Source organism: Petaurus breviceps, unplaced genomic scaffold (genome assembly GCF_028583685.1).
Source record: "Petaurus breviceps papuanus isolate PSGF00001 unplaced genomic scaffold, PetGlider_PUasm1.0 178, whole genome shotgun sequence".
In the NCBI taxonomy this organism is placed as follows: domain Eukaryota; kingdom Metazoa; phylum Chordata; class Mammalia; order Diprotodontia; family Petauridae; genus Petaurus; species Petaurus breviceps.
Genome location: NW_027185777.1, coordinates 1,661,412 through 1,682,129, shown reverse-complemented (window position 1 = coordinate 1,682,129; position 20,718 = coordinate 1,661,412). Strand labels below are relative to the sequence as shown.

General features: G+C 38.3%; 1 protein-coding gene across 2 annotated transcripts; it reads right to left on the bottom strand.

The window, feature by feature from the left end:
• Window positions 1–403: 403 nt before the first annotated feature.
• LRRD1 (leucine rich repeats and death domain containing 1) lies at window positions 404–20,017 on the bottom strand. 2 transcript variants are annotated; one of them, XM_069086084.1, is made up of 5 exons: window positions 17,922–20,017; window positions 14,913–15,111; window positions 9,650–9,811; window positions 3,667–3,784; window positions 404–620 (listed from the first exon to the last, which is right to left on the bottom strand). In XM_069086084.1, the coding sequence occupies exons 1-5, from the start codon at window positions 19,923–19,925 to the stop codon at window positions 434–436; spliced, it is 2,670 nt and encodes an 889-aa protein (XP_068942185.1). In that variant the 5' UTR covers window positions 19,926–20,017; the 3' UTR covers window positions 404–433. The 2 variants fall into 2 exon arrangements, with proteins under 2 accessions (XP_068942185.1, XP_068942186.1); XM_069086085.1 differs by lacking the exon at window positions 3,667–3,784.
• Window positions 20,018–20,718: the final 701 nt, after the last annotated feature.

Genomic DNA, 20,718 nt, shown 5'->3' with positions numbered 1-20,718 from the left:
AGTTTATTAAAAATACAACTGAATAGGGGCAGCTAGGTGGTGCAGTGAATAGAGCACCAGCCCTGGAGTCAGGAGGACCTGAGTTCAAATGTGACCTCAGACACTTAACACGAAAACTAGCCATGTGACCTTGGGCAAGTCACTTAACCCCAATTGCCCTCTAAAAAAAGGCAAAACAAAAAAATTTACAACTGAATCATTTTAAAAACCAACCAACACGCTAATTTTTCAAGCAACATACATAGCAAGTAAAAAAACAACAAACTATGTAACATTTTATTATGATTGCTTGAGTACTTATGTACCAGTTGCTGATAGAGACCAGCTCATTACAATTCCATCATTCTAAAATAAAGCTATAGTAAAAATATCCATATTTATAGACCCAATGACACAATGTTTCATAAGCTCTCATTTTATTTCTATGGAGTATTTATAATTTGAATAACTGGGTACAAAGCTTTAGAGCTGTGACTTTATCAACCAATTCTTGTATCCCTGTTATAGCTATTATTCTTATAAGTTGGTCTCGCAATACAGCAGGATTTTGTGGTGGATCTTTTTCCACTCTCCATATGTTGAGTGCCTCAAGAATTGCTTCTTCCAATTTAGTACCAATCCTAAAGTTGAGAAAAAAAAATTTAATTTTTAACATAAAGTTATGAGCTAACAATCATCATCATCATTATCATGCTTCCATTTTATTCCTAGCTCTTCTGCCATGTGTTCTTGGGCAAATTCCTTTTTTTCTGCACTAGACTTCTCTTTTTGTTACTGCTACTACTACTACTACAACTACTACTACTACTATTACTACTACTACTACTACTAGTACTACTACTGCAGATAACTTGAGTATAACAGTCTTACAGGAAATTAATGCCTACATTTTCATTAAATACAAATGCCACGCTTTTTATCCCTTACCAAGAACACTCTAAAATTAGCACTTACCTCAGAGAAGCCTTAATTCTAGGGCCATCACAGATTTCTCTTGAATGTTGCTCTCAGGGCCTCGACTCTGGGATAATGATCCCTAGAGAACTCAAGGACACACGAGAGTTGTGCTAAGGCCTGAAAACAGCTGCCTCTGAGCTATCCAAAGCCCGCCAGAGTCCCATCTGACTGCTCCTCATTCTCTCTTTTCCATCCAACAGTTTGCAAGAGCAGCATGTTAATCAATCACCAAGTGCCAAACATGAGCCAGGTACTGCGCTAGGCCCCCAGAATAGAGAGACAATGAATGAAGACATCCCTACCCTGAAGGAACTTGCATTCTAGCTGGGGAGATGACAAGGAGATACATGTATAGGTGTGTGCCTGTATCTCCATATGTGTATGTGAGTTGGATAAATATAAAGAAAACACATGCAAACAAATTCAAGGTTATTAAATACAAAGCGGTTTGGGAGAAAGGAGGGCAACAGCAGTTGGGGAGATCAGAAAGGCTTCGTCTCTAGAAGATGGTACTTAAGAAGAAAATGCTTTCTACAGCCATGGAGAGGGGAGCCAGAGCATCTTGTGTAAAAAGGCCATTTTGGCTGGCTTCAAGAGTGGGAGAGGCTGGAAAGAAAGGAAGGGAATAAGCATTTATTAAGCCTCCTATGTGCCAGGAACAGTGCTCAATACTTTACCAAGATCTCATGTGATCCTTACAATAAGCCTGTGGGGTTGGATGAGGGTTAAGAAAGGTAGTTTGGGACCAGGTTATGAGGTGCTTTAAAAACTAAACAAGGGGCGGCTAGGTGGCGCAGTGAATAGAGCACCAGCCCTGGAGTCAGGAGGACCCGAGTTCAAATTCGGCCTCAGACACTTAACACTTACTAGCTGTATGACCTTGGACAAGTCACAACCCCAATTGCCCTGCCTTCCCCCCTCCAAAAAAAGACCAAAAAAATAAACAAAAAAGTTTATCTTTTATCCTGGAGGCAACAGGAAACCATTGGAGTTGCCTAGTAGTGGAGTCATACGGTCAGTTTTGCATTGAAGGAAAATTACTTTGACAGCAATGTGTAGAATGTCTTGGAGTGGTGAGGGACTTGAGGCAGGAGACCAGTTAGGAGGTGGCCACAGTAACCTAGGGAAACATTGCTCAAGGACTGACCTAAGGGAGCCCATGCAGGGAGGAAGGGGCCAGATAGGAAGCAATGGTGTGGAGGCTTAAGAGTTAGCAGCTGACTGGTTATGAGGGCTGAGGGAGATGGAAGAGCTAAGGAGAAAGCCAGTGTTAGGAAGCTGAAGCACTTGCAGAATGATGGTGCCCTCTGCAGAAATAGAGAAAATTTAGAAGAAGGGAGAGTTTGGGGAAAAGATCATGAACTCTATTCTGGGTTTTTTGCTTTTGATATGTCTTTGTTGTTCAGTCATTTCAGTCATTTCTGACTCTCCATGATCCCATTTGGGTTTTCTTGGCAAAGATACTGGAGTGGTTTACCATTTCCTTCTCCAGCTCATTTTACAGACGAGGAAACTGAGGCAAAAAAGGTGAAGTGATTTGACCAAGATCACACGGCTAGTACTAAGTGTCTTGAGGCTGGATTTGAACTCAGAAAGTTGCATCTTCCTGACTACAGGCCTAGCACGCTATGTACCATGGCGCTACTTAGCTGCCCTGAGATGTCTCTAGCATTGCATATTAAAAGAGTAAGGGGCCAGAGTCATATATATCACCAATACAAGTACTATAGTCTCTTTTTGATGCCTTGATTAAATCTATAGCATCTTGGGTTTAGATTAGAGCACTGATCTTCCCAAACAGCCCTATTTGCTCCTCTGACAGCTAGGCTGCCTGTTTCTCTGTACTAACACAAATGGACTTTTCTTTAAAATTTAAAGTTACCAAACATCTGGTACAATATTATTATTGCTATCATATGCTAGTGAAAAGTTTCCATTTTGGAACATCATATTACCTTAATACTGTATAGGTCACAATGTTACTGTTCAGCTTTTGTGATAATTAAATTGATGATTTATCCTTCTGTTCATACTTCAACAATAAAGGATAAATGTTAATTTACTGAAGTCATTCCTACAGCAGAGCTAATTCTCTCTTGAAAGTAATGAATGAGCGTGGCTCCCTGGTAAGGAGGATTTGTGAAATTCAAACATTCATGTGAAATGTAAAATATTAGTTGTTAATAAGTTAAGTAAACCACAACCTGTTAGATAAACAAGAAGCAATTAACTTTCTTATCTGAAGTATAAACAGAAGAAAATTCATCAACTGATAAATTGTTTTTACTTTGTTTTTGTGATATATGTGCATATATGTTTTTGTTTCAGTCACATTTGACTCTTTATGACCCCTTGTGGGGTTTTCTTGGCAAAGATACTGGAGTGGTTTGCCATTTCCTTCTCTAGCTCATCTTATAGATCAGGAATTGAGCCAAACAGGGTGAAGTGACTTGCCCAGGGTCACACAGCTAGTAAGTGTCTGAGGCTGGATTTCAACTCTTGAAGAGGAGTCTTCCTGATTCTCAGCCCAGGGCTCTATCCAGTACACCACTTAGCTGAGATTTCTATATGTATATCATCATAAAATAGCTGCCACTTAGTTAGCATTACAGATTTTCCAAGTGCTTTACATGCATTATCTCATTTGTATACATAGACACATGCTTTCCACTGAAAGGGAGAACTACAAATCTTATTATGCAGAAGTACTTTTTCATTAGAACATCGATCACTGGCTTCTTCAGTTGTAGCTTTTGACAGAAAAACTCAAAGTGCACTCCAGGGAGATTGTGAGAAACTATCCTGAACAACTTCTGCAAGATTTTCTCTGAAAATAAAGATAAGAAAAGTTTTAAGGTACCTTCATTTGACAAGGATCTTATGTTTTAAATTAACATCATATATCTCTTACTAAGGAATGTTTCTGTATTTTATTTTATTAATGCATATATCTCTGATGTTCACAACAATTCAAAAAGAACAGCCACTAATGGACAGCTTCTCCCATTCTGTAACCCTACTTAATTTCTCTCAGCAACATCATCATTATATAACTTTGGAGTTAAAAGATACTTCAGAGACACTCTAATACAAATCCCCATCTTCTAGCTAAGGACTCTGAAACATTGAGAGGTTAAGTGGCTGGCCCAATTACTGATTTTCTAGTCTTGTGATTTTTCTGCTAGTGTTTAAACAGAGCTGTCTTCTCTATCCCAAGTGATCTCTGATTGGCTCACACTGTCTTTGACCAAATTTGAAAGTCATTGCTTCCCAACCTTCTCCACTATTTCAGTTTTCCATTTCCTCCATTTAATTAAGAGTCAGCTTGGTTAAGCTGATCTTCAGCAAGGACTCAATTTTAGAAGACTTCTCTGAAGTGGATGATGAATGTAAATGCAATATTTTACAAGGACTTTGGAGGTTGAGGAGAATGAGAAGGGATAGGATGAGGTGAAATGGAAAGAAAAGAAATGAAGGAAGACTATTGAGCAGATTATTTTAAAATACAGAGAAGAGAATAGGAGAAAAAAAAACAGAAAAAAGCACAAACTGGACAGCTTTGAAAGCAACAAGTTGAATTTATGTGCCTAAAAGAAAAGGAAGCATATATAATAGTGTCTGCAGTTGCATGTACAATCAATCCTTTTTTCTCCTCGATTATGCACACGGAAATGCCCGTTTTATTTGGGGTTTGTCAAATTCAGAATAAAAATTATTTTTTAAAAACACAAGTGCAGGAGTAGAGCCAAGATGGTGGCATAGAAGCAGGAAAACTCCATATGCCCCTTCCATAACCACCTCAAATACCTATAAAAATTACTCTAAACAAACTTTAGGTCTAAAGAACCCACAAAGTGACAGAGAGAAACAAACCTCCCACTGAAGACAGCCCAGCAGGCTGGCAGGAAGGGTCCATAGCAGTGTGCTGGGAGCAGAGCCCAGCCCAGTGTGAGTCCACGGTTTTAGCCTCAGGGTGGCTACAACCAGCCCCAGCTGGAGGAACTTGGAGTGAGTGGATCACCAGCAGGTATGGTGGTTTCTAGAATTTATCAACCCATGAATGCCAAAGAAAAAGTGAGAGTTCAGTGTGGACTTTGTGGGAACAGGGGGTCTGGGAGTGCAGTCTGGCCTCTGCCCCCAGAGGGAGAAGTGGCTGAAGTGCAGTGGCTGCCCCGTGGCTGCTTCAGAGCTCTTGGCCTGCAGATTGTAGGGGGATCAAGCAAACATTCTGAGGGGTAATCACTCTTGCTTTAACCTTCCTGGATCTGGATTGCTATCTAGGGTGGAGGTCCTGGGGTGTGTGACCAGTGAGCCAGAGCATGTGGAGGCTTCTGAGAGGGCACCCAACTAATACCTCCAGCAGCTGCAAAAAGCCCAGTAATTTGGGACAAAGCTCTCCTCTTTGGAAGTAGAGTTCTACTGTGGCAAAAAGCTCAAAAGTCAAGTAATTGAGTGGCAATATGAGCAAGCAAAGGAAGCAAAGCAAGCACAGCAATCCAACTTTGGATTCCTTTTTTGGGTACAAAAAAGATGAAAGCAGGGAACAGGAGGAAGACAGTAAAGTCAGAACTCCTGCACCAAAAGCTTCCAAGAAAAATATGAACTAGTTACAGGCCATAGAGGACCTTAAGAAGGATTTTGAAAACCAAGTAAGAGAAGTGGAAGAAAAATTAGGAAGAGAAATGAGAATGATGCCAGAAAATCATGAAAAGAGAGTCAACAACATGACTGAAGAAAATAATACCTTAAAAAACAGACTAACTCAAATGGCAAAAGAGGCTCAAAAAGCCAATGAGGAGAAGAATGCCTTAAAAAGCCAAATTTTCCAGATGGAAAAGGAATCTCAAAAGCTCACTGAAGAGAATAATTCCTTCAGAATTAGATTGAAGCAAATGGAAGCTAGTGACTTTATGAGAAATCAAGATACTATTAAACAGATCCAAACAAGTGAAAAAATAGAAGGCAATGTGAAATATCTCACTGGAAAAACCACTGACCTGGAAAATAGATCCAGGAGAGAGAATTTAAAAATTACTGGACTACCTGAAAGCCATGAACAAAAAAAGAACCTAGAAATCATCCTTCAAGAGATTCTCAAGGAAAACTGCCCTAATGTTTTAGAACCAGAGGGCAAAATAGAGGTTGAAAGAATCCACTAATTACCTCTTGGAAAAGATCCCAAAGAAAAAACTTCTAGGAATATTATAGCCAGGTTCCAGGATTCCCAGATCAAGGAGAAAATATTACCAGCAGCCAAGAAGAAATAATTTGAATATTGTGGAAACACAATCAGGATAACAGAGGATCTGGCAGCTTCTACCCTGAGGGATTGAAGGACTTGGAATATGATATTCCAGAGGTCAAAGGAGCTGGGATTAAAACCAAGAATCACTTACCCAGCAAAACTGAGTATCATGTTTCAGGGGAAAATATGGTCATTCAATGAAATAGAGAACTTTCAAGTATTCTTGATGAAAAAACCAGAGTTGAATAGAAAATTTGACATTCAGATACAAGAAGCAAGAGAAGCATGAGAAGGTAAACAGGGAAAAGAAATCATAAGGAACTTATCGAAGTCGAACTGTTTAAATTCCTACATGGAAAAATAATAATTGTAACTTATGAAACTTTTCTCAGTATAAGACTAGTTGAAGGGAATATAAATGTGTGTGTATATATATATATGTGTGTGTGTGTGTGTGTGTCTATATATATGTATATATATATGTATACATACACATATATGTCTATATATGAGGGTATATGGGCATAAGAATACATATGTGAGTGTGTGTTTGTATGTGTGTACATGTACACATAGACAGAGGGCACAGGAGCAATAGAATAGGAAGGGATGATACTTAAAAGGTGAAATTGAGAGGTGAGAGGAGAATATAATGAGAGGAGATGGGGAGAGACAGAATGAGGTAAATTATCTTGTATAAAAGAGGCAAGGGAAAACTTACAATGGAGGGGAAGAACAGGAAGGCAAAAGGAAATGAATCAACCTTACTCTCATTGAATTTGGCTTAAGGAGGGAATGACATACACACTAAATAGGGTATCTTGTCCTATAGGAGAGTAGGGGGGAAGGGGATGAGCGGGGGGATGATGGAAGGGAGAACAGGTTGGGGGGAGGCAAGCTGGAAGCACACACTTTTGAAAAAGGACAGGGTCAAAGTAGAGAATAGAACAAGTGAGGGTTGGGATAGGACAGAGGGAAATATAGTCAGTCTTTCACAGTATATCCACTATGGAAATTTTGCATAGCTACACATGTACAACCTATATCGAATTGCTTATCTTCCCTGTTAGGGTGGGTGATGAGGTAGGAAGGAAAAGATTCTGGAATTCAAAGTTTTAAAATCAAATGTTTAAAAAAAATTATTTTGTTTACATGCAACTGGGAAATAAGATATACAGGCACTGGGGTATAGAGATCCATCTTGCTCTACTAGAAAGTCAGAGCGGGGATGGGGAAGGATATAACTGAGAGCAGATTGGGAGAGGAAGTATACAGTGGGATCACTGTTTTGGGGTGGTGGGTAGGGGAAAGACGAGGAGAAAATTTGTAACTCAACATCTTGTGGAAATGAATGATGTAAACTAAAAATAAACATAAAATTTAATTTTAAAATAAAATAAACATAAGTGCAAATGTTTTATGAGCCTTTACAAAAATCCCAAATACTGGATGGCAAATGCATTTCTTTCTTAACAGTGGAAGGGAGGAAAGTTTAGTACAATGCCTAGCTGCCCTGATCTCTAAATAGCTCTCAGAACAGCAAATTGTATCAAAGATTGGAAGATCAAGATCCTAGTCCTGGTTAATTTGAATTTTGCATGTGTTTTGCTGTATTTGTAAATTATGAATCTTTTATGTGCTTTATATTTTCTGTCGGGCAGAACCAAAGCTATCCTATCCTAGGTATGTGCTTTGTAACCTCTGATTCTTGTACAGGATCTGAGTAGCTACTTATCTACAAATATGGAGAACTACACATAAACCATGTTTACACTATACACAAGGTATATTCAGAGATTTTCCTATAGCCAACTCTGGGTAGGGACATGATGAGCCAAAGAGACATGAATTTGGGAGTCAGCCACAAAGACTGAACTTGGTCTATGATATCTTAGGGAGCTGGACTATGGGAGACATCTATAAGAGGAGAGGACAGGAACAGATGATGTTTAAAGTTTCTAAATGCCATAATAGACTGATTCTCAGGCCTCTTCAAGAGCTTAAGTAACTATGATTTACATCGGATGATAGTATTTCTGTGGCCATTAACAGGTTATCCCTTTCCCCCATTCTCCTTTTATGGTTTGGACTGATAAAAGCTCCTAGTTCCACAGCAATTATGCTTATTGAAAACCTTTTAGGAGGCTTCACAGTTCAGATCAGTGCAATAACCAATCTCAACTCATGCAAACTGATTAATGAAACTCTCTCTCCTCTCAGGAGAGAAAGTGGACAGTAGGAACAGAATGAGGCATATGCTCTCACACATGCTCAGTAAGTTCTGTTGTTTTGTTACAAGGAGGAGGAACGTGGATGTGGATGTGTTTGTGTGTCTGTGAATATATATGAGATGGGGTAACGGGAGTGGCATTAGGAAATGACAACAATGTTAAAAAACATCAAATACATCTTTTTAAAAAAGTTTTGAGGGATAGGCAGCAGCAATAGAAAATTTGCCCAAGATGTTATACTAACAGAATTTATAGCCAAAAGGATGTTATTCTGAGAAGTACTTGTCTATTTGCTATAACTGTTGGGCAAGAATGTCTCAAATCTTAATACTTTTGATGCTATATGGGTCCAATCTCTTGCTGCCTCTGTAGGCTACTTGCCCTGACTTTTAGAGTGGACTTACTATGGTTGTGGTGGTCATAGAACTGATTGTTTTGATACTGATGTACCGATACTCTTTTTTCACATTGCTGTCAGTTCCAAATGACGCATTGGCCACACCTGAAGATATAGGTCATATTCCACACCTATGGTCCACTATTTCTCTAACAAGAGGAAAGACTCATGGGAAAGAATCATTCTTGTTTCTCTAAGGGGGTCTTCACCCTTTTGTATTAGTACAGATCTTGTGTTAAGGATCATAATTATTGGTGTTATATTTTAAACTCACAGAAAAGAAAAGCATGCCTTCCTTCTTATCACTTGGTTATCCAAGCAACAAACAATCATTACGCACCTATTACTATGTGCCAGCCACTGGAGATACAAATAGAAAAGGAAGGTAGTCCCTCTCCTCAAGGAGCTTATATTCTACTGGAAATGTATATTGTATATATGTTCAGAGATAAGTGTGTATGGGATATATACAAAATCAACACATAATATTTACATACGTACATGTAACAACAATATATAACAACTAAAGAAACCAGGAATGACCTCTAGAAAGAAGTGATACATATCTAATAACAACTACCTTTGTTGTTTACAAATATGTTCACTCATTCAATCAATAAACATTTAATAAGTGCAAGTTGGCTAGGCTGGGCTAGGTTCTGAGGATACATAAAAGAAACAGTTCTTGCACCATGAGTAGCTTACATTGACCTGAGGGGTAGAGGTTGGGGGACCATTATATGCACAGATAAGTCAGGACTACATATATACAAACTCATGTCAACTGCTTCTTTTACAAGGTGCTTATTGATCACCTACCATCTCTGTCCTCAGCTCTCTGTAGATAATGTCCAATAACGTTTAGTACCTTCCCTTTACAGACTTCAAGTGGGGGCTTAATCAAAGGATTGTCATCAAAATTTATTTCCCTCAGTGAAGAAAGATTATTGAGACTATTAGGCAGTGTTGTCAGATGATTTCCTAGTGGAAAAACATCAGGAGTCAAATTGTACTTGCAGTGAAAGAAAATTATGGAGACATTCAATCAATAGTTATTAAGTCTAAGGCTTAACAAAATCTAGACTCTGCTAATCACATCATCAGCCCCTCTGCTGTTCATTGCCTTTCTCTGTCTATAAAGTGGGATAACTGCCAAGAGGGGAAAGGAAAGCTCTACATAAAGAAGACATTCCTGTGGTTCCCATTCCTTTTCTGGGGGAAAAATATTTATTAAGTACCTACTGTGTACAATGCACTGGCCTACTTGCAGGAGATACATAAAGGAAACAGTTTCTACCCTCAAGGAGTTTACATTCTAGGGGCAGCTAGGCGGTGCAATGAATAGAGCACTGGCCCTGGAGTCAGGAGGACCTCAGTTCAAATCTGACCTCAGACACTGAACATTTTATTAGCCATGTGACCTTGGGCAAGTCACTTAACCCCAATTGCCCTCCCCTCTCCCTTCCAAAAAGCACACACACAAAAAAAGGAGTTTACACTCTACTGAAGCATAGGAGAGATACACAGATAAGTATATTGCCAGGAGGGAGGGATGAGGACAAAGGAGAGATGCAGACGGCACTAGAAAGATCTGAGAAGGGAGGAGACATTCTCAGCTGGGGAGTGGGAGGAAGCAGGAAAATCTACAGGGAGCAGGCAGCATTGGAGCTAAGCCATGAAGGAAGACAGGCATGTGGAAAGTGAGCATGGGGGAGAGAATACTGAAAACAACAGCTCAAATGGACACCCCACTTTAAGGTTTTCAAAGTGCTTTAACATATGCATTTTTCTGTTTGATCCTTACATTGACCCTTCAAGTGAGGGATCTTTATTAACTCCAGATAACTGATAGGTGCCACTTCCTTCCAGAGGTTCAGAAAGGTTGAAATGATTTGTTCAAAGGCACACAAGTAGGAAATGACCAAGTCAGAATTTGAACCCATGGCCTCTGGGTCCAACTTCATCAGAAGTGTGTGAAGACTTACAAGGCGGGGAGGGTGGCCAGACTCTGGAGGGCCCACTCGGTGAGACAATAAAATCAAGAGTGAGTACCATAAAGGGTGGCTAGGTGGCGCAGTGAGTAAAGCGCTGGCCCCCAGAGTCGGGAGGACCCAAGTTCAGTTCCAGCCTCAGACACTTAACACCCACACAAAAAACTAGCCGTGTAACCTTGGGCAAATTACTTAACCCCAATTGCCCTCCAAAAGGCAAAAAATTTTTAAAAAATTAAAAGAAAAAAGAGTGAGTACCATATGTCCCAAGTTCATGGCTTACTGCTCTACCTGTGGTTGCTTAATGAAGATTTCATGGAATCACCAAATTTTAGAATTAGAAGAGATCTCCACAAGCACATTGGTCCAACTCACCCCTGAAAGGCACACCCACTGTGGCATACCCATCCACCAATCACTCAGGCACAGTTCGAGCACTGTGGGGGCACCTACCCTTCTTGAGCCTGCCCATTCCACTTTTGGACAGCTCCAGCTGGTTCAGAATGTTCCCTGGCATCCAGCCCAACTTTGCCCTTCTTCAACTTTCACTCTGCTCCTGGTTCTGTTCACTGAGGCCAGAGAGCACAAGGGTCGTCTTTGTTTCATGTCCTAGCCCTTCATATGCTAAATGACAGCTGTCATATCTCCCCCTGGGTCTTCTTCTCTGGACTAGTATCTCCATTTCCATCAAATGGTCCTCATGTGAGATGGATCCAAGGCACACAGTGACCATTCCAGTTGTCTTCTGGACATTCCTTCCTAAATAGTGACCCTTAGATTAAACTCAATTCTCCAGAGCACTAAGGAGAGAAGCACTATAGCCTTTCCTTCCTGGAAGATGGATTCTCACTCAGAATGCAGTCTACAATTGCTTTAGTTTTTATGGCTACCATCACACCTTACTAATTTATATGGAAATTGTAGCCTCCTCAAGGCCCTCTATTTTTCTAAGACAAACTGTTCAGAAAAGAGAGACAGACAAACTAGGCCTCCCCCAATGTTTCCCTGTCAAGTTGATTTTTTGAACCCAAGCACAAGATTTTATATTGATCCTATTGAGTTCCTTTTATATGATTTAGCCCCATTCTAGCTTGGCAAGATCATTTTGTATACTGACTTGTCATCCAATGGTAAACTCTCCCTTCCAGCATTATGATATCTGTAAACTGAATGAGCAGGCTATCTATACCTTTATCTAAGTCACTGATAAAAAAAATTTCAAACAGCAAAGGGCCAAGCACTGATTCCAGGACATGACACTAGTTGAAATTGAACCACTGATGAGTTCTCTTTGAGTCTCACCATTCAACCTACTTGGAATCTAATTGCCTCGCCCACCTCCTTCATTTTTGCATGCTTAGCATGAAGTACTATGTCCAATATTTAGCTTGAATCTAGGGACACTGTGTCTGCAATATCCTGATTAATCAGGTTAGTAACATTATCCCAAAGAGGAAATCAGGTTGGTCTGGCATAACTACAATGAGAATGTGTTGGCTCATTGTGATCACTAATTCCTTTGTTAGTTAGACCTTCATTAATCATCACTTGGATAACTGGGGCAGCTAAGTGGTACAGTGGATAGAATACCCAGCTTAGACTCAGGAAGAACTGAATTCAAATTTGACCTTGGATACTTAATGGCTCTGTGACCTTGGGCAAGTCACTTAATCTCTGTTTGCCTCAGTTTCCTCATCTGCAAAATAAAGGCTAATACCAGTTCTGACCTCCCAAGATTGTTGTAAGGATCAAATGAGATAATAATTGAAAAACACTTAGTACCGTCCCTGGAACATAATAAATATCATATAAATGTAAAAACAGCAACAACCAAAACCAAAAAAACTAGAATAAACTATTCTGGAATTTACTCAAGAATCAAAGTTAAATTCCTTCACTGACAATTTGCAGACTCTAATCCGTAGGTTCCCATAAGGAGGCAGAAAAAGCATAAGCAAAGAAGAAAAGATAAGAAAATTTTGAAAAACCATCTACAAGTGTACATATGCAAACATATGTACAGGTTTAAGGCTGTTAAGGGATCCCCTGAATTTGTCTTTCTGAGTTGCCTTATTTTCCAGAAATGCTAGACCCCCAGAGCATGCAGGAGGCCCTGAATGTGTTACAGATGAAGCACCCCCCCAAGTTGACATATTTGTCAGGAGTTGGACTCCCTGTGTGTTCTTGGGGGGCAAAAGAGGCACCAGCCAGTCTGTGGGAGAATGCTTGTGCAGCTGGGGTTCTTTGCAGATAACTGGACTCTCCTGTCTTCAGTCTACTCTAGCAGTTCCAGAAAAGAATGTGCCTTCTGCCATCGCCTTGCTCCTCATTTTTGGGAAGGCTGCTGCACTTTCCCCTCCGGTGCTACACACCTTCCTGGTTTTTTCTCATCCTTTTTTTATACTGTTGGAAATATGCAAACTTCCACAGAGAATGTGAACCCTTTGGGTTCCACCTGCGTATGCATTTGTCTTGTAATAAACCTGGTTTTCACATGGAACATGATTACCTGTTGACAAAAGGCATGCTTTGTTTCATTTGCTTTACTGCACTTTGTAGATATTGTGTTGTTGCTTTTTTAATTTTTTTTTACAAATGAAAGGTTGCAGTCACCCTGCGAGGAGCAAGGCTATCAGTGCCATTCTTCCAACAGCATGTGCTCACATTGTATCTCTGTGTCGTATTTTCGTAATTCTCTCAATATTTCAAATTTTTTCAGTATTATTGTGTCTGCTATGGTGATCTGTGATCAGTGATCTTTGATGTTACCGTTGTGTTTGGGGGGGGGGGGAGAGCCATGAACTGCACGCATATAAGACAGCAAAACTAATTGATAAATGCTGGGTGTGTTCTGACTGTTCTGCCAGGCTTACTCCCATTTCTCTCCCTCCCCTCTAACTTCCCTATTCCCTGAGATGCAACAATACTGAAATTAGACTAATTAATAACCCTACAGTGGACTTTAAGTGTTCAGGTGAAAGAAGAGCCAATCCAAGTGGCTAACTTCATTGTCGTCTTATTTTAAGAAATTGCCACAGCTACTCCAGGCTTCAGCAACCACCACCCTGGTCAGTGAGCAGCCATCAGCACCTAGGCAAGCACTTCCACCAACAAAATGATTAAGGCTCTCACTAACAGCTCAGATAACTATTAGCATTTTTTATCAATAAATTATTTTTTATTAAGGTATATAAATTGTTTTTGTCTTTTTGGAGGGGGGAAGGCAGGGCAATTAGGGTTAAGTGATTTGTCCAGGGGCACACAGCTAGTAAGTGTTAGGTGTCTGAGGCTGGATTTGAACTCAGGTCCTCCCGACTCCAGGGCTGGTGCTCTATTCACTGCACCACTAGCCGCCCCTATAAATTTTTTTAGACATAATACTACTACATACTTACTAGGCTACAGATAGTGTAAACAGAACTTTTATATGTACTGGGAAACCAAAAAATTCATGTGACTTGCTTTATTATATTTGCTTTATTGTGGTGCTTTGGAACCAAACCCACAATATCTCTGAGGTATGCCTGTATATGCATAAACATCCAGTTTCTCCAGCTCCACATACAAAATATCAGTCTCCACATATGTATGAAAACATGTGTACACATACACACATACATACCTGCATACATGCATTCAGCTTCTCCAGCTGAAGCACATGTATTCTAGGCCAGGAATGGTCATATTCTTTCTTTGTACCCCTTAAGCACATCTCCATTGCTTTCACACTTTTCTTAAGAATTTAAGAGCCTAAAGAGACCCTAGCAGTTATCTAGCATAATCTCATCATTTTACATCTGAGGAAACTGAGACCTAGAATGATAAAGTGTGGCCTACTTGAGGTCACACAGACTGCTGAAGAGCAGAACCAGGGTTGCAACCCTGATCTGCTTCAAAACCCAAAGCTCTTTCCATCCTAATATATCCTCTAATACAGTATTGCTGCCCATTTGATTGGAATTTTGCATTTCTCTTCCTTCAAATGCCCCTGTCCTTGTCTGCTCACTCTGCAAACCTGGCAGATGTTTCCAAAAGCCCATCCTTAAGCTTCTTTTTCACTTACCTTAAGGACAGAAGGACTTAGTACTCACCACTCATGTCCAGATGCTGGAGCTTGTTTAAAGATTCAAAAGACAGTGGGAGAGCATTTATCAAGTTGTTATTGGCATTGAAACTGACCAATTTTTTTAATTCTCCTATATTCTTTGGAAGTTCTTTTATAGTGTTATGTGAAATATCAAGGCTTTCGAGCTGAGTCAAATTAGACAATTCATCTGGAACTTGAGTTAACTGTAACAAAAGTTCAATTAAAAATTATACCTTAAAAGTCATTCATGCTATCATTACTTTTTTTCCAAAAATGGTAGGGGAGTGGCAAGGGAAATTGTTTTCAGGAGCAATCATGGAGGGCAGACGGACTCAGACTGTTATGAGTCAATCTATTATAAGCAGAGGGAATAGGATAGTAGGGACAGGGGAAAGGAAATGTTGCACAAGGGATGTTAAGATATTTGGATATCTATATGGAAAATGATTAGCTTTGATCCATACCTCAGTTCACGTGCAATATTTTCCAGATAATCCAAAGAACTAATGTTAACAAAACATACAACATATAGCATATAGAAACAAAAACAGAAGACTACTTTACAATACATATGTACTAGTTTTTGGATAGAAATCTTGAGTACTAAATCAAAAGTAATGGATTTAATCAGACACAAGATGAATGTATTCAAATATGTAAACAAAACATAAATCCTTCCCTCAACAAAATGTAATACACTAAATAACTAAAGGAAAGCAACAAAATGGATAAAACATGGGGTGACCTGAAAGCTTTAATAACTTGAAACTACAGCAGAGGTTTTAGAATACCCTGTATATGTGACAAATATAACTGATAAAAGCTTTAAACAAAATATGCTAGAAAATTATATAAATAAACAAGATTAGTGCTTCTTTTACACTGGATAAGTGGTCTGAAGAGAGTTTTTATGTGTCTACAAAAAAAGTATTTCCTCAACTAAACAGTGAAAAATGTAAATTAAAGAAATGTTAAGATATCATTATGCTACCTAGCAACCCTTAAGTTAAAATGATTTAAAAACTATATTGGTGAGGATAGAGAGAAGTGGGTGCATTTTAATTTTTCTAGGAAACGATATGATTTCATAAAGGGGAAGGAAGGTAAATATTTCAGCCTATAAGTCAATGAACTCAAGAACAGTTTCATGCAAATTCTTAAGGGCCAGTGTAGCATATGTGTCAAACCTAGAGTCGGAAGTGACCAGAATTTAAATGAACCCTTCTCCCCTTACCTCTAAAATAAGCACATTTATTGGTTGTGTTCTGACACTTAATTTCTCTAAGTCTTAATTTCTTCATCTGGAAAATGAGGTTAATACAAGTGTAAAAGCTGCATCACAACATATTTGTGAGGCTCTGATGAGAAAATGTATAATCTTAAAGCACGAAATAAATATCAGCGAACATTTTTAGAATGAATTATTAAGAGAATGGTTTTAAGGAAAGAGGTGATCACTAAAAGTCAGCATGAATTCATTAAGAATAAGTCATGCCAGACCAATCTCTTTTTTTTTTAATAGGGTCACTAAACTGTTATAGTTCTGGGGAATATGAAGAAGAAGAAGAAGGAGGAGGAGGAGGAGAAGGAGAGGAGAAGAAGAAGAAGATGATGATGATGATGATGATGATGATAGCTGGCAGAATTTTTTAATCACTTTAAGGTTTATAAAGCTCTTGACCTAACTTATCTTATTTGAATCTTGTGACAACAATCCTATGTATCAGGAATGCCAACTATTAATATCCTTCTCATTTTACAGATGAAGGAATATGGATTTTATCAAGGCACTTGACAGTCACTTTATAATATCCTTGAGGACAAGATGAAAAGATGAATACTGAATGATAACACTGGTAGGTTCAGAACTGGTTAATTTTGGATGGGAGAGCTCTTAACTCAAAAGTGACAGATTTAATCAGACATAAGATGGATATATTAAAATATGAAAACAAAAAAATTCTTTACCCAAAACAATGTAATGTAGTAAAAGGAAAGTAACAAAATGGGGAAAATAGGGAGTGTTGTTTATTTAATATTATTAGTTAATTATTATTGCTTTATTAATATTTAACCTTTAATATTTCAGTAATATTAAATAATGAATCAATGCCAATTTGAAGGTAAGTCTTCAACTGGGTGCAACATGGCTCTGTGTTTGGTGCAGTTCTGCTCTTATGAATAATTGGAAAGAAGGCAGAACTGGTAGGCATATCAAGTTTTCTATAAAAAACACACATTAAAAACACAGACAAAATATTAGAAGACAGAATTAGGATTCAAAAAAATCTTGACAGACTTGAATGGTGGCCTGATAAGAACAAATTGAAAGAAATAGTCCTACTCTTGCATTAAAACACATCTACTGCTGCACACACAGGACTGGGGAGATTTGGGAAGAAAATGGCTCAAGTGAAAAAGAATTAGGGATCTAATAGAGAGCAAGTCCAACATAAGTCATTGTGTGATATAGTGGCCCCAAAAGTAATGGGGTCCTTGGTTACAAGAACAGAAGTCTACAAATTTCAGCTCAGTTCTTTCTGGCATCTATCCAACACCCAGAATTGTTCAAAAATGGAAAGAAATGCCTCCAGACTTAGTGAGTGAGCGCCCTGTCACAAGAGACATTCAAGCAAAGGATTTTCGGCAAGGAAGTGGTAGAAAGCAGCTGTGCTAAGCACTGCACCCTAGGACTCCTGAAGTCCCTTCCAACTTGGAGTTTCTTTGGTTCTGTGATTTTGGAGAGGATTTCCACAACTGACCTTTTAATGTTTATTTAAAAAGGAACCAAGAAGGAGAAGATGCTACTGTACCAGTTGTCAGTTAAGCAATTTTTTTTCCTGTTTATTAAAAAGGTATATCTTATTAAAAAGCTGTATCTGTAACCTTTATTTAAATGGAGCAGCAAGTGGGTTTAGGTTTAAGAAGTTAAATGCTCTAAAGCTCACTGCTGAAAATACAAGCTCAAATACTTTTTGTCTCAAGGAGGGGGAAAAAAATATTTTTTTCTTACCTTACATCCATTCTTTTGGCACAACTTCAACTCCTTCAGGGTAGATAGCTGACACAATTCAATTGGAAAACATCCAAATCTGTTGCTTGATAAGTCCAAGTTTTGGATCACTTGTAGATTACTGATTTCAGAAGGGACATACTGTATTTGGTTTCCAGATAGATCAAGTATCTGTAGGTTTTCTAAAGCGCACAGTTCTTTGGGGAAATTTTCAAATATATTGTCACTTAAAATAAGCACCCGGAGAGAAATCATATTGGAGATAGACGGTGGAATTTGAGGTATTTTGTTCTTACTAAGATTTAAGTAATTAAGGTTTATAAGTCTACATATGTAATCAGAAAAGGAGGATAAATTGTTTTGATTTAATTCTAAGTGAATTAGTTGTCTACTAAATGAGAGGTCAACAGGTATTTCTGAAAGTTTATTTCCATTAAGGTTCAAATATTCAAGAAAGTTCAGAGCACAAAGGCCTACTGGGAAATCATGTAGTTTATTAAAACTCAAGTCTACTTTCCTTATCTGATGGCAATTTTTTATTTCAATAGGAATGTCTTCGATTGCATTTCCAGAAAATTCTAATACCTTGAGATATTTCAGATGGGAAATGTCCTCATTTAGAACCATCATTTTATTTCGGTTGATGTAGAGTACTCTCAGGTTTTTGAGGCTATGAATGTCATTAGGAATCATTTCTAAGTCATTGTCATTAAGGCTAAGATATTCTAACTTATGACAGGAGTAAATTTCTTTATTTAGTTGTTTCAATAAATTTTTGTCAAGTTGGAGGACCTTGAGTTCTTTTAAGTTCTTAATGTTGTGGGAAATAGATTCCAGTTTATTATCAATCAGATGGAGCCTTTTTAGTTTCAGCAACCGAAAGATTTGCACAGGTAAAAATGTCAATTTATTGTGGTCCAGGAAAAATTCTTCCAGATTCTTTAGCTGTCTGATTTCTTTTGGCAAACTGCTTATGAGATTTTTTGAGACACTTAGCTTATTTAACTTTAGAAGATAGCAAACGATGTTAGGAAATATTGAAAACTGATTTGAGCTGAGATTGAGAACTTTTAAATTTTTCATATTGGCCATCGTTTCTGGTAGACCTTTTAGGCTATTTCCAGACAAGCTTAAAAATTCCAACTTTTCAAGACTTCCTAGTATTGTAGGAAATTCCAAAAAATTATTATCATCCAAGAAAAGTTGCCTTAGCCAGACAAGCTGTGCTATTTCTACGGGGAGGGAGGCTATGTGGTTGTGGCTGACATTTAACACACTTAGATTACAGAGCAATTTAATTTCTACTGGTAGTGCTATTAATTCATTTTCTTTCATCGACAATACTTCAAGACTTGACATATTTGGCTCCACCTGAAAAGTTTTTATTTTGTTTTTATCTAAATAGAGATATTTTACATCCTGAGTTTTAAAAAGGCTTTTAGGAAATTTATGTAAATTCTTGGAATTCAGCTTAACCCTGAAGTTTTCGTTTTCCACATAGCTCTCAAATAGTAAGCCTTGTTTATCATAGTGTTCAGAAGTTTGTGGAGTAACCTCTATTATTGTTTTCTCTTCTTCCTCCTCCACCTCTTCTTTTTCTCCTTTCTCCTCACCATAATCATCACCCATAACATGCCTTGCTTCTTCATCTGGTAAGGAGGTGATCGCAGTTGGTAAAACAACTACTGCTGCCTGTATATGGTCATTGTCTTTGTTGTCGATGTCTTTGTTGTCAATATCTTTGTTGTTAGTGTCTTTGTTTTCAGTATCTCCTTGAGATCCTCTAAGGATATCTTTCTCATTTAGATCAGAAGTTTTATGAGTCACTGTAATACCATTTTGGCTTGCTAGCTCTGGTGAGGTTTTTTGGTCAGCATCATTTTCAGGATTTTCCTCAAGGTTTTTTCCTTCTAAGTCAGCAGTGCTTTTATCCTTTTCTTTTTCAGGAGATAAAGGTGCTATTACTGGATTTTCTTTGTTTTCAGATAGTTCTGAAGTGGACATTTTTTAAAAAATCCTTTCTGTTTCCTGGGATTTCCTTCACTTCTTCAGCAGTATCCTTTCTTCAAACATGCTATTTTTGGGAAGTTTTCTGCCAATGCAAGAGGGTAACTTGGTTTTAATAAGCATTTTTACCTATTTCTTCTGAAAGTATAAGTTAAAAAGGTTGATATTATATGACAAGAGGGGATGTGTAGTAAACATGTCAAAATTATGGACAAAGTTTATTCTCTCAACTTGGCTCTATATCAGTGAGATTCATACTTTGATGAATTCAGAGAATACTCTTCAGTGGAATCTTGGATGAATATTTTGAAGGAAGTTAAATCTATCCTTAAAAAAGTAGTATTTTATAGTCTATGTTTCCCACCTACCTATGATCAAGTTAATCTATTCCATTTGTAGTTATAGGCTAACTCTGACTTCAAATTCAGTGAAGATTCTTTGCTATCGAAGAGCTCTTCTAACTCAGAACCCAATAATTCTGTAATTACATATACATATAATCCCATATTTACACCTGTGCATTTACACATCTATATGATTAAGGCAGAATGGGAAGACAGGGAGAGGCAGAGTTGGGACAGAGGCAGTATGGCATAGTAGATAAAGAACTGACTTTGGTTTCAGGAAGATGGGCTCAAGACCTACTTCCAACGTTCACTGGCTCTGTGAACCCTAGGCGAGTCACTTAATTTCTCAGTGCCTCCAGACAACTCTCCAAGATGAAAAATTACAATGTAGGTACTAATTTGCATCGGTACAGTAAGCTCCTTGTTTTGGGAGAGCTCTCAAG